Raw genomic sequence first — 12101 nt, 5'->3', positions numbered from 1 at the left:
AGAGGTGAAACGTCTTCAAGTAACTTAAAGAAGTCCAGACGCTTTTCTTTGCAAGCTCCTTTGACTACGATGACCTGGATGACTGAGAACCTTCACAGACGTAGTTCAGATTAGAGATTGTAGTTAAGGAAACGCTGTAAACTTTTAACTAGTATTACAAGTATTATACTTGTATTGTATGTTCTGAGGTTTGATCAAAGGCAAAATCAGTTTAATGATTATTCACCTTACCTTCTGTAATTTAAGATTAAGATCTCTTATTCGAGATCTCCCAAAATTAAATGTAGCGCCATTTTTCTCTCATGTAACCATACCTATGCTACTTTAAACCCATAAATTCTGTAAGTGACGTGTCTTGATGCTTTAAGAAGCATAAGCAAGGTTACATAAAGGTGAATCTACTTCACCAGCATTCAAATCACTAGGAATATCAAGCTGTTAAAGTAGGTTTTAAAAGAAAGGCAAATGAGGTTAGATGTGGTTCTAGGAACAAACAACATGTTTAGTAGGAAGATGTCGGGAAGGATTATAGAGTGTGTGCTCATAAATTGTCTTCATGATTCAGGGAATTGAAGTTTTTATTAGCAAGCAATTTGTTTTTACATACTACTTTCTGTTGTCAGGTAAAGAAATATCATTATTAAAGCAGAGGGACTGATTGAATGGAATTAGATATTGTACAAGTATTGTCTAAATTTTAGGAATACTACTGTGTCAACATTGTGGAAAAAGCACAATGTACAAAGCACAATAGAGATTGACAGATGTAGGAATGTTTAGCTGTTTTAGAGTTGAGAAATGTGTTAATGTGTGTATTTAGTATTATTGTAGAGACACTGACACTGCCCTCAATGTAATAAAGGCCTGATTGTGTCATGAACTTAGGAGTAGATTTTAGGAGACCCTCCCCAGTTGGACTGTGAAACTAAGACAAAGATGGCCCAGGATGTGAATGAGCGACCATCTTTGAACAGAGGATCATCAGGGGGTCCTTTTTGTCCCTCTGTGGGGGTCACTCCCACTAGGCTTATATCTGGGACTCTCCACCATTTGACCTTAGAACTGAAGAAGCTTCTCGGATGAGAGGTGAAACGTCTTCAAGTAACTTAAAGAAGTCCAGACGCTTTTCTTTGCAAACTCCTTCGACTAATCTGAACTACCATTAACTTCACATGTCTCGATTTTCTAGAGGATATTCACTCTGTTTTTGTGTCCTCATTTGACAGTAAAATCTGTTAGAAGATTAAATAAAAACCTTGTTTAAAGCTTCAGGCATGTTAGAATTTATTCTTTTATAGGACATAAGTAGACAGAGACTAGACTAGAGATGGCACCAGAAGTATGGCTGACTCTCTGAGAGAAAAAAACAGAGCAACCAATCAGTTATTAGGGAATGGCCACCGCTCGCATTACAGGCCTGACAAGAGATGGTTGCCATGGTGATGTTAGAAGCAATGTCTCCTTATAGGGAGATGTCTGAAAGGTGCAGGAGATGAAACATGAACTTTTGAGCTTTTTGACCAATCACGTTAACATTCTGTTTTTATGACATGTAATAAAAGTGTTTACTGTCTGGGTGAGGCAGCACTCTGTGTCAGAGCCAGAGAGACGCAGGTCCATGGTACCGCTCAAAACTAATTTAAAATTCTAAATCTTTGATAATAAATTATAAAAAAGTATAATTTAAAACATATTTGTCTTCTTCTCTGAGAGAAGAGTCAACAGATGAAAAAATAAACTGCCAGGTAAGTTATACATCATTACTTTATTAATGATAAAACTTATAAATGATTATTTAAAAATTTTTAAGACATGATAGATACATGTAAACATTGAAAAACTATTGCATATGATTATTTTGCAAATATACATATTAAACACATACCAAGCAGCTATTAGAATGGAGATAAGAAATTTTAAATGATAAAAATCTTATATCATAAATAAATATGGCACAGTAATCGTAATGACTGTATCTATTATATAGATGCAAAGAATGGAAGAAACCTGTTTACTGCTCATCCTACTGCTCTCAGGTCAGTAATAATTATCTTAAGCATTCAAATTATAGCATATGAACACACAGTGACAGACTGAAACCATTTGGGTAATTTCATTACATGTAAGGGTTTTAAAATGTAATTTATTAAAACATCCGCCACAAGTACAAAGACAAAACCTTTTTCTCCTTTTACCAAAATACCTGCATTCACTTTTTTGAAACATTATATAAACATTCTAAAAGGAATTTATGACAAAAAATCCCTCCTAAGACCTGAACTCTTCCACGGCATGCATTTTTAATTTCTCTTTGATATCTGGGCATATTGGGGCCTGATGAATGCAAAAACAAAGAATTACCAAATCTTTTTTTTTTTTACCTGATTTTTGTTTCTAAGAAAAATGAGAGCCACATATCAGGATATTCGTTTAAAAGATCGATAGAACAGTAGCAGTATGATGTCCTCGTAAGTGGATATTAGGCCATTGTTGAGCAAAATTTATTATTTTGGTCTAAATAACCCAATATTCAATTCAATTTTATTTATATAGCGCCAAATCACAACAAAAGTCACCTCAAGGTGCTTCATAGATACAGAGAAAAACCCAAAAATCATATGACCCCCTATGAGCAAGCACTTTGGCGACAGTGGGAAGGAAAAACTCCCTTTTAACAGGAAGAAACCTCCGGCAGAACCAGGCTCAGGGAGGGGCGGGGCCATCTGCTGCGACCGGTTGGGGTGAGAGAAGGAAAACAGGATAAAGACATGCTGTGGAAGAGAGACAGAGATTAATAACAGATATGATTCAATGCAGAGAGGTCTGTTAATACATAGTGAGTGAGAAAGGTGACTGGAAAGGAAAAACTCAATGCATCATGGGAATCCCCTGGCAGCCTACGTCTATTGCAGCATAACTAAGGGAGGATTCAGGGTCACCTGGTCCAGCCCTAACTATATGCTTTAGCAAAAAGGAAAGTTTTAAGCCTAATCTTGAAAGTAGAGATAGTGTCTGTCTCCCGAATCCAAACTGGAAGCTGGTTCCACAGAAGAGGGGCCTGAAAACTGAAGGCTCTCCCTCCCATTCTACTTTTAAATACTCTAGGAACAACAAGTAGGACTGCAGAGCGAGAGCGAAGTGCTCTAATAGGGTGATATGGTACTACAAGGTCATTAAGATAAGATGGGGCCTGATTATTTAAGACCTTGTATGTGAGGAGCAGGATTTTGAATTCAATTCTGGACTTAACAGGAAGCCAATGAAGGGAACCCAAAACAGGAGAAATATGCTCTCTCTTTCTAGTCCCTGTCAGGACTCTTGCTGCAGCATTTTGGATAAGCTGAAGGCTTTTCAGCAAGTTTTTTGGACATCCTGAATGCAGCTTCTCCGTGTCTGGTTCTGACTCTGGGAACTGATAAAAGACCGGATCCAGATGACCTGAGGGATCTGGAAGGTTCATACTGGGTCAGGAGGTCACTGATGTATTTTGGTCCTAAACCATTCAGAGCTTTATAGACCAGCATCAGAACTTTAAAGTCTATCCTCTGACAGACAGGCAGCCAGTGTAAAGACCTCAGAGCTGGACTGATGTGGTCCACTTTTTTGGTCTTAGTGAGGACTCGAGCAGCAGAGTTCTGAATGAGCTGTAGTTGTCTGACTGATTTATTTAGGTAGACCTGCAAAGATGCTGTTACAGTAATCAAGCCTACTAAAGATGAATGCATGGACTAGTTTTTCCAGGTCCTGTTGAGACATCAGATCTTTTATCCTTGAAATATTCTTGAGGTGATAGTAAGCTGACTTTGTTATTGTCTTAATGTGTTTTTCTAAGTTTAGGTCTGCATCCATCACTACACCCAAATTTCTCGCCTGGTTTGTGGTTTTTAGATGTATAGATTGAAGTTCTCTGGTGACCTGTAATTGTTTTTCTTTGGCACCAAAGACTATTCCTTTAGTTTTGTTTTTGTTTAGCTTGTTTTTGTTTTGTTTTAGAAAATTGTGGCACAACCAGTCATTAATTTCCTCAATGCATTTACCAAGAGCCTGTACAGGGCCTCGGTCTCCTGGTGACATTGTGATATATATTTGTGTGTCATCTGCATAGCTATGATAGTTTATTTTGTTGTTCTTTATAATCTGTGCCAGTGGGAGCATGTAAATGTTAAACAGAAGGGGTCCCAAGATGGAACCTTGGGGAACTCCACATGTGATACATGTCTGCTCAGATGTGAAGTTACCTATTGATACAAAGTATTTCCTGTTTTCTAAGTATGTTTTGAACCAGTTTAGTACAGTTCCTGAAAGACCTGTCCAGTTCTCCAGTCATTTGAGTAATATGTTGTGGTCAACTGTATCAAATGCTGCACTGAGATCCAGTAAAACTAAGACTGACATTTTTCCACTGTCTGTATTCAGACATATTTCTCATTAAACACTTTGGTCAGAGCGGTTTCAGTGCTGTGGTTCTGTCTAAAACCTGACTGGAAGGCATCATAGCAGTTATTCTGTTTTAAGAAGTAACTGAGCTGTTGAGAAACTGCTTTTTCAATGCTCTTACTTAAAAATGGGAGATTTGAGATCGGCCTGTAGTTGTTCATTTGTGTCTTGTCAAGATTGTCCTTTTTCAGTATAGGTTTTATTACAGCAGTTTTTAGTGATTCTGGAAACACACCTGATAATAAAGAAAAGTTGACGATCTGTAACAGGTCTGACTCTAAAGTCTTTGAGACCTTTTTGAAAAAACTGGCTGCAGACCCTGAATTGGGATACAGCCTATAAATACACAGAAGGGAACGCGGAAACTACACACAGGAGGGAGGCACAGCTGATTGTGATCGACAAGAGGAGACAGGGGAAACGCAAACTGAACACACTGGCATAAGACACAGACAGACCTTCACAATAAAACAGGAAACTCAAAACACACGCAAAGACACAGACTTAGAGATGCGGGCTTTATGTGGAGACTTGACTACACTAGAGGGGATACAAAGGTAGGGATGACACAGAACAGAGGGAGCACAGAATTAACAAAACCTACGAATCAGGACTCAGGAAGTACCACGAAACTTGAGAGCTAGAAACACTATCACAGAAACCCAAAACACAAACAGTCACAAACCATGATGAAATCAAAAGTAAAAGTACAAAAACCAAAAACTCTGGGTCACCGACCCAGGACCATAACATTTTATCAATCCCTCGGGTGGGTTCCTCCTTGGTTTTCACACCACTGAATAAACGTCAAACAAAAAACTGATTTAGAAGCGTGAGATGGTTGAGAATTTACACCAGTGTCGTTTTATATTTGATATACGAGCAGATGGCTGAGTTTATTAAACTCCACCGAGACGGCGGTGAAAGCTAGACCGTCCAGTTTCACAGTTGTTTACTTCCGGCTTACCCAACCTTCTGAGGACCCGGCCCACGTAGACCGCAAAGACCGGGTCCTCAGGAGGATGCAGCCTACGAATTTGGACCTTGTGGGTTGGAACGGGAACAGCAAGTGATACTCTACCACAGCGAGAGTGAACACCAAGTGACAGTGCCACCCGAAGGTACCAACAGGAACCATCACTTGCCCTGGCTTCAGAGGGTTGAAAACTAGTTGTACATTGTTGCATTACATGTAGTTGTTGCAGTTTAACAACAGAGAAGAGAAAAATAAATAGCATAAAAACTATAGTTCTATTTTCTGTTGTCTTAAACATATGCAACATGTGTTTAAACAAAAAAACTGTATGTTTTTGCCTCTTTCATCTCATTGCATGGTTAAAAGTCCAGGTGGTGGAATCTCTAGCTGGACATTCTTTTCTGTTTTTGTTCCATTCATTTAGATTAAATATGTTTGTGTTTGACAACACACAGTGATGTGAAATACAGACTTTCCAAAATGTGTTAAAACACAAATGACACAAACACAAATAACACAAATGTAAAAAAAAAGAAAAAAAGAAAACAAACAGAAATCTGTATCTGTAAATATGTAAAAGTAAAAGTAAAACACCTGGAAATTCTATTTCTACATCATTCTACATTCTACAAACTTCAAATATCACATATTTGCAAAAGTGCTCCGATGTTTAAATTAGTTTAAATTGGTTTAATTTTTAAAACCTTTTTAGTGATTCGTCTGACAGTCCAGTTTCACCAATAAAAACTTTGGCCCTTTCTCAATTGTCAAGTACGCAAGTACATACTCGCCGAGAACACCAGCATACTTGATGATGTCACAGGTCCGGAATTTTTACTGCCGTCCACTCTTAATTTAACTGTGAGTAATATGTTATGAAGCTTAACTTTAATCACAGCCAAATCGGTTTACTCAGGAACAAATAAAACACTGAAATAAACCAAACATTAACATTTAGAAGTGATCTAAGTGACTTATATATCATGTTTAACCTCAGTAGTGAAATCTCTCTTAATAAAAATAGTGTACATGTACATACCTTAATAAAAACAAGCAGGTGAGATGTTAGAGCACTTTTATTTTTATTTTAGTGGACATTCAATACAATAGACAGCTACTGGGGTTTAGGGTTTGTTTATGCTGGGTAGCGAAAAGACCGCGGGGTGGGGGTGGGGCGGGGTTGAAAACAACGTGAGGGAGTTCGCTGTTCTTGCCGGCTCTAATAACCCTCGACCTCGCTGTCTGCTATGGAGCTGGCGGGTCACAGACGTCTCCGAAAACGTCGGAGCATGTTTGGAAATATATGATATCTTGATAAATCGAGCAGATATTTGAAGTTTACACAGCTGCATTCTCGCTTGAAAATAACTTAAAAGTTTATTTTGTGACCCAGAAAGAGTAATATTTAAAAGTTTTTAGCCCCGCTCGTCCGCCATTGCCGCATTTGAGTTTTGGACGAAATGCATTCTGGGATATTTACCACCACCGATGCATACTTGATATAACAGACGGAGCGAGAACACATCCGGGACTTTTTCGCGTTCTCGGCTTGGTGCCTACTTTGAATTGGAACAGTACTTTGTCTCCGACTGATGACGTATCACGAGTACACGAGAACGCAACTACACACAAGTATGCATATTGAGAAAGGCCCTTTATATTTTTATATTTATATTTTTCTCAGGAGGACTTTCCACTCTTCCTCCCCACTCCAGAGAATACCACTTTGTGAACCAGCTGATGACCTGGACTGAAGCTCAGAGTTACTGCAGAGAACACTTCACTGACTTGGTCACCATCTACAACAGCAACATCAACCAACTGCTTTTCTCAATGGCACCAAGGATCAATGCTTGGGCTTGGATAGGGCTCTATGATGATCGTTACAGCTGGAAGTGGTCCATGGAGGGAAAACTTTTCTATGTTGGCAGTACACATGAATTTCTGATCTGGGCTAACGGCCAACCAGACTGTGTAAATGCAAATGAATACTGTGTGGCTCTTCAGGGACAAACACAGATGGATGATAGACCCTGTGGAGCTTCTTACCCTTTCCTGTGTTACAATGGTAGGAAAAAAACATTTGTTGCCCTACTTATGCTACAATTTTATGAGATTCAGTGTTTGAAAATTCATCCTTTTTATTTGTTCACAGCCAAAAATACAAGTTACATCTTAGTGATGGAGAACCAAACCTGGTCAGAGGCTCAGTCGTACTGCAGGACATACCACACAGACCTGACCAGTATAAGAAGCAAAGAGGAGAAATCCAACATCACGCTCACTTTGAATGGATCAGGGGTTCAGTATGTGTGGATTGGCCTCTACAGGGATCCCTGGGCCTTCTGGTCTGACAACACAACCTCCACATTCACTAACTGGAAGCCTTCTGAGCCTAATAACTACAATTCAATTCAGTACTGTGCAATAATAAGTTTTATCAAAGGGACATGGTCTGATTCCGCCTGTTTCGACACAGCCTATGTTTTCTGTTTCAAAGGTGAGGTCCAGAATGCAAACACTGTAAGATCCTGTCATCATGTAAAACACTAATGTTTGTGTTGTTATATGTGGTTCATTTTTAGCAGTGACAAAGCAAACAGTGGTGAAAATGAAGCTTCAGTCAGAGGCAGACATGCACAGCACAGAGATCCAGCAGCAGGTTTCACAGCAGGTCAGCAGTTCGTCACCAACACAAACTTGACACAAGTTCAAACTATGCTTCATGTTTTTCATCATCTGCACATTTTGTCCAGCTGTCAGGCCTCATGCTGTCAGAAGGACTGACAGACTTCAGGATTCGTTGGAGGAAAGTCCAGAGTTACCGTGACGACCAGTCAAAGAAGCAGGATGTGGACGGTGGCTGCAAAACTGAAGTCTGACTGGACTGAACCACTTCATGTGTGAAGTTAATAACATGCTGTGCTGAGCTGTCTCATCCTTTAAATCTTTCAATATTTCAGAGTGTAAAGTTCCACCAACAGCTCATTTGTTCAGCTGCAGTTGTAGTTTGGTAGAAATTCTTGAATCAGAGGTCCACTCACTAGTTTTCCTGATAGGCTCTAGTCTCTTGTTTTGTTTTGCAGTATCTCTTTTTGACCACTTTGACACTGTCTTTCTGCTTCTGCTTTCACTGTTTGATAACTATAAAAATATCAGCCATAAATGGGACCATGAGAGCCTCAAACTTTACCTGATTTCAAATTTGATCAGGATACCGGCTGTAATGCATGCTGGATGTCCTCGTATCTCTAAGTTTAACTTCAATTTAACTTTAGTGGCTGGGAGCCAAATCTAGCATGGTCATAGTTATTGTTATGATATTAGTTTTAGCCTTTTACTTTTTCCTATGTGTAGTGGAAACAGGAAGGTTGATCACCACACATGATACGAAACCTGACTATTTGGAAGTAAGTCATTCATTAGTGATGTGAATATTCTATAATTATAATCAATGATAGTAAAATGTCCAATCCCAATGTTCCCAAGAAGTACCTACAGTTTATCATACTATGATTTTAACCACAGGTTAACCGAGACACCAATTCCAGCACAAGAAAAAAATAATAATAATAGGCATGTAGGTAAGCAGATTTGGGATTAGGCTGTAGGAAAATAATCTGTAAACATTATATAAAAATGTATTACTGTACCTCAAAGATAATCAATAAAATTAGAGTATCTACTGTTTTCTGTTTTGTTTTGTTGTTTTGTCTTCAAAGTAAATGTTTTCATCTTATACTGTAGTTAACATGACAGAAAAGCTTTTATTGTTGCACTTTGAGAGTGAAAATGCACAATACTAACTTACTCACATGCAGCTGTTCACATGTCCAGCTGTGAGGTGTTTGAGGGACGGTTCATTTAAAGACAAAATATATGTGAGAAATTCCTGATCTGTCCACAACCTCTCCAACAAACAGGAACGAGTAGATAGAGATGATACAAACACATCTTTTTAAAATCATGTAATGCTCTAAATCAACTTACCTCAAAATGTATAAAGCATATAAACATCTACAGCAATATTATGCCACAAACACAGCAGTACTATCAATCCAAAATACTCCATGTCTCATACAACTGAAGAAAAAAATGGCATTTACTTCCAGGTACATTCTGGTGCTGATACTTCAGGTTTTTGTCCTTTATACCTCTTCCTTGAAGGGCATGAGTCGTAATACACGGTCCAGCTGTGTGCTTCATTTGTATAGTTTACACACTCAGCCAGCGGTGGAACTGTTGCTGCAGCTGTTGGTGCTGATGTCAGAAGGAAGAGGATCTATCTATTTAACATTCATGGTGTGAGTAAGACTAAAAACACACCCTCACATAATAAAAGTATTTCTGCTGCTTGTCATATTTTTGTTAGTATATTGCCAGGGAAGCGTGACTGAAAAGTAATGAGTAAATAAGTGCTAGCAGGATATTGTATGGAATGAGAGGGACTAAATGTAAGGCAGAATTCAGTTTAAAAAAAAAAAGCGAGCTATTTATTTCAGGCTGGGGAAAGTCATTAACAACAAAGTCCAAAAAGGTGAGCAAAGAGAAGACCAATAAAGCATGAGGGAAAAGAGAAACACTTGGAATAAACCAAGAATACTTCTAAGAAGCTTAAGCCAAATGCATCATTTGCACAGTGTACTGCCAGCTACACTTCCTCATTTTAACCCTCAGCTCCAGGTTCTCTATATATAAAAGAAGTTCAGACGTTGTGGAGCTTTAACCTCAGCTGACGAAAACTAAGAATGCACTTTAAACTGTCGAAGAAAAGGCAACAGTTCAATCAGACTAAATTAGAACTTGTGATTTTTGATTACGTTGAACCCTAAAATGTATCTTCTTTGTCATGTCGTATTATGTTGTAATTTCATTGGCTGTCAGAAACTGCTACACGTACATGATCCTCTGTTGGTTGAGTCTAAGGCTACGTTCACACTGCAGGCGAAAGCGCATCAAATCGCATTTTGTGTTCTGGCTGTTTGCTTTTGTTTTGTGCATGTTTATTTTATCTGAAAACGGGAAAAACTTAAAATGTCACAAACCTGCTTTTCATAATATAAATATCATTAAATAACTTTAGAAGGGGGACCGGAGGGTGTGTTCCAACTACAGGGGGATCACACTCCTCAGCCTCCCTGGGAAAGTCTATGCCAGGGTGCTGGAAAGGAGAGTTCGTCCGCTAGTCGAACCTCGGATACAGGAGGAACAATGCGGTTTTCGTCCTTGTCGCGGAACACTGGACCAGCTCTTTATCCTCTCGAGGATACTTGAGGGTGCATGGGAGTTTGCCCAACCAGTCTACATGTGTTTTGTGGACTTGGAGAAGGCATTCAACCATGTTCCTTGGGGTGTCCTGTGGGAGGTGTTGCGGGAGTATGGGGTGTCTGGCCCATTGTTACGGGCCATTCAATCCCTATACAACCGTTGTAAGAGCTTGGTTCGCATTGCCGGCAATAAGTCGAACTCGTTCCCGGTGGGTGATGGGCTCCGCCAGGGCTGCCCTTTGTCTCCGGTTCTGTTCATAATTTTTATGGACAGGATTTCTAGGCGCAGCCAAGTGGAGGAGGGCTTTCACTTTGGTGGCCTTAGAATCTCATCTCTGATTTTTGCGGATGATGTGGTTCTGTTGGCTTCATCGGGTGAGGGCCTCCAGCTCGCACTGGAACGGTTCGCAGCCGAGTGTGAAGCAGCGGGAATGAGGATCAGCACCTCCAAATCTGAGGCCATGGTTCTCAGCCGGAAAAGGGTGGAGTGCCCACTCCGGGTCGGGGATGAGTTCCTGCCCCAAGTAGAGGAGTTCAAGTATCTCGGGGTCTTGTTCGCGAGTGATGGGAGAAGGGAGCCGGAGATCGACAGACGGATTGGGGCTGCAGCTGCAGTAATGCGGACGCTGCACCGGTCAGTCGTGGTGAAGAGGGAGCTGAGTGTAAAAGCGAAGCTCTCAATTTACCGGTCGATCTATGTCCCTGCCCTCACCTATGGCCACGAGCTGTGGGTAGTGACCGAAAGAACGAGATCGCGGATACAAGCGGCAGAAATTAGCTTCCTCCGAAGGGTGGCTGGCCTCTCCCTTAGAGATAGGGTGAGAAGTTCGGCCATCCGGGAGGGGCTCAGAGTAGAGCAGCTGCTGGTCCACATTGAAAGGAGCCAGCTGAGGTGGTTCAGGCATCTGACAAGGATGCCTCCTGGGCGCCTCCTGGGTGAGGTGTTCCAGGCATGTCCCACCGGGAGGAGGCCCCGGGGCAGACCCAGGACACGCTGGAGAGATTATATCTCTTGGCTGGCCTGGGAACGCCTTGGTGTTCCCCCCGATAAGCTGGAGGAGGTGGCTGGGGAGAGGGAGGTCTGGGCCTCTTTGCTTAGGCTGCTGCCCCCGCGACCCGGCCTCGGATAAAGCGGATGAAGATGGATGGATGGATGGAACTTTAGAAAGACTTCTGTTTGACTCATAACATTTAATGTTATAAAAAGATATATTATATTTTTTAAATAATCTTAAAATGTTAGTCTACAAAATGTGCAGCAATTTAATGTATTTATTCTCTTTAGCTGATAGTTGGTGGGGCCCAGGTAGACTGTGAAACTGCATCTCTACCAGTTTCTGTGCGCTCCAGCCTCTTCTGTGCCATGTGAAGGGATTTTCCATAAGGCAGGAGAAATTATCTCCACGAAAAGGAACAGGTTC

At 40.5% G+C, this 12101-nt stretch overlaps 1 protein-coding gene and 1 long non-coding RNA gene across 2 annotated transcripts in view; one reads left to right on the top strand and one right to left on the bottom strand.

Annotated features, from left to right (window-relative positions):
• The window catches only part of LOC147333790 (uncharacterized), a 165691-nt gene that overhangs the window by 19213 nt on the left and 134377 nt on the right, over positions 1-12101 (bottom strand). The window lies entirely within an intron of this gene.
• Positions 1988-8385, top strand: LOC147333795 (C-type mannose receptor 2-like). The gene is made up of 5 exons (XM_086287295.1): positions 1988-2036; positions 7098-7481; positions 7569-7913; positions 7999-8087; positions 8170-8385. Exons 1-5 carry the CDS (start codon positions 1988-1990, stop codon positions 8293-8295), a joined length of 993 nt encoding a protein of 330 aa, XP_086143421.1. The 3' UTR covers positions 8296-8385.

Source organism: Aulonocara sp. 'chitande type north' Nkhata Bay, linkage group LG3 (assembly GCF_057382095.1).
Source record: "Aulonocara sp. 'chitande type north' Nkhata Bay isolate Kocher_YH1m ecotype deep benthic linkage group LG3, A_spYH_male_GT1.1, whole genome shotgun sequence".
NCBI lineage: Eukaryota > Metazoa > Chordata > Actinopteri > Cichliformes > Cichlidae > Aulonocara > Aulonocara sp. 'chitande type north' Nkhata Bay.
The sequence above is the reverse complement of the archived record's forward strand: the minus strand, read 5'-3'. Positions and strand labels throughout refer to the sequence as shown.

Excerpts from the sequence above, each read along its gene's own strand:
- LOC147333795 (XM_086287295.1), top strand. The coding sequence starts at position 1,988 with ATGCAAAGAATGGAAGAAACCTGTTTACTGCTCATCCTACTGCTCTCA. Across the intron at positions 2,037-7,097 it reads GCTCATCCTACTGCTCTCAG|GAGGACTTTCCACTCTTCCT; the intron begins GTCAGTAATAAT and ends TATTTTTCTCAG. Across the intron at positions 7,914-7,998 it reads CTATGTTTTCTGTTTCAAAG|CAGTGACAAAGCAAACAGTG; the intron begins GTGAGGTCCAGA and ends GTTCATTTTTAG.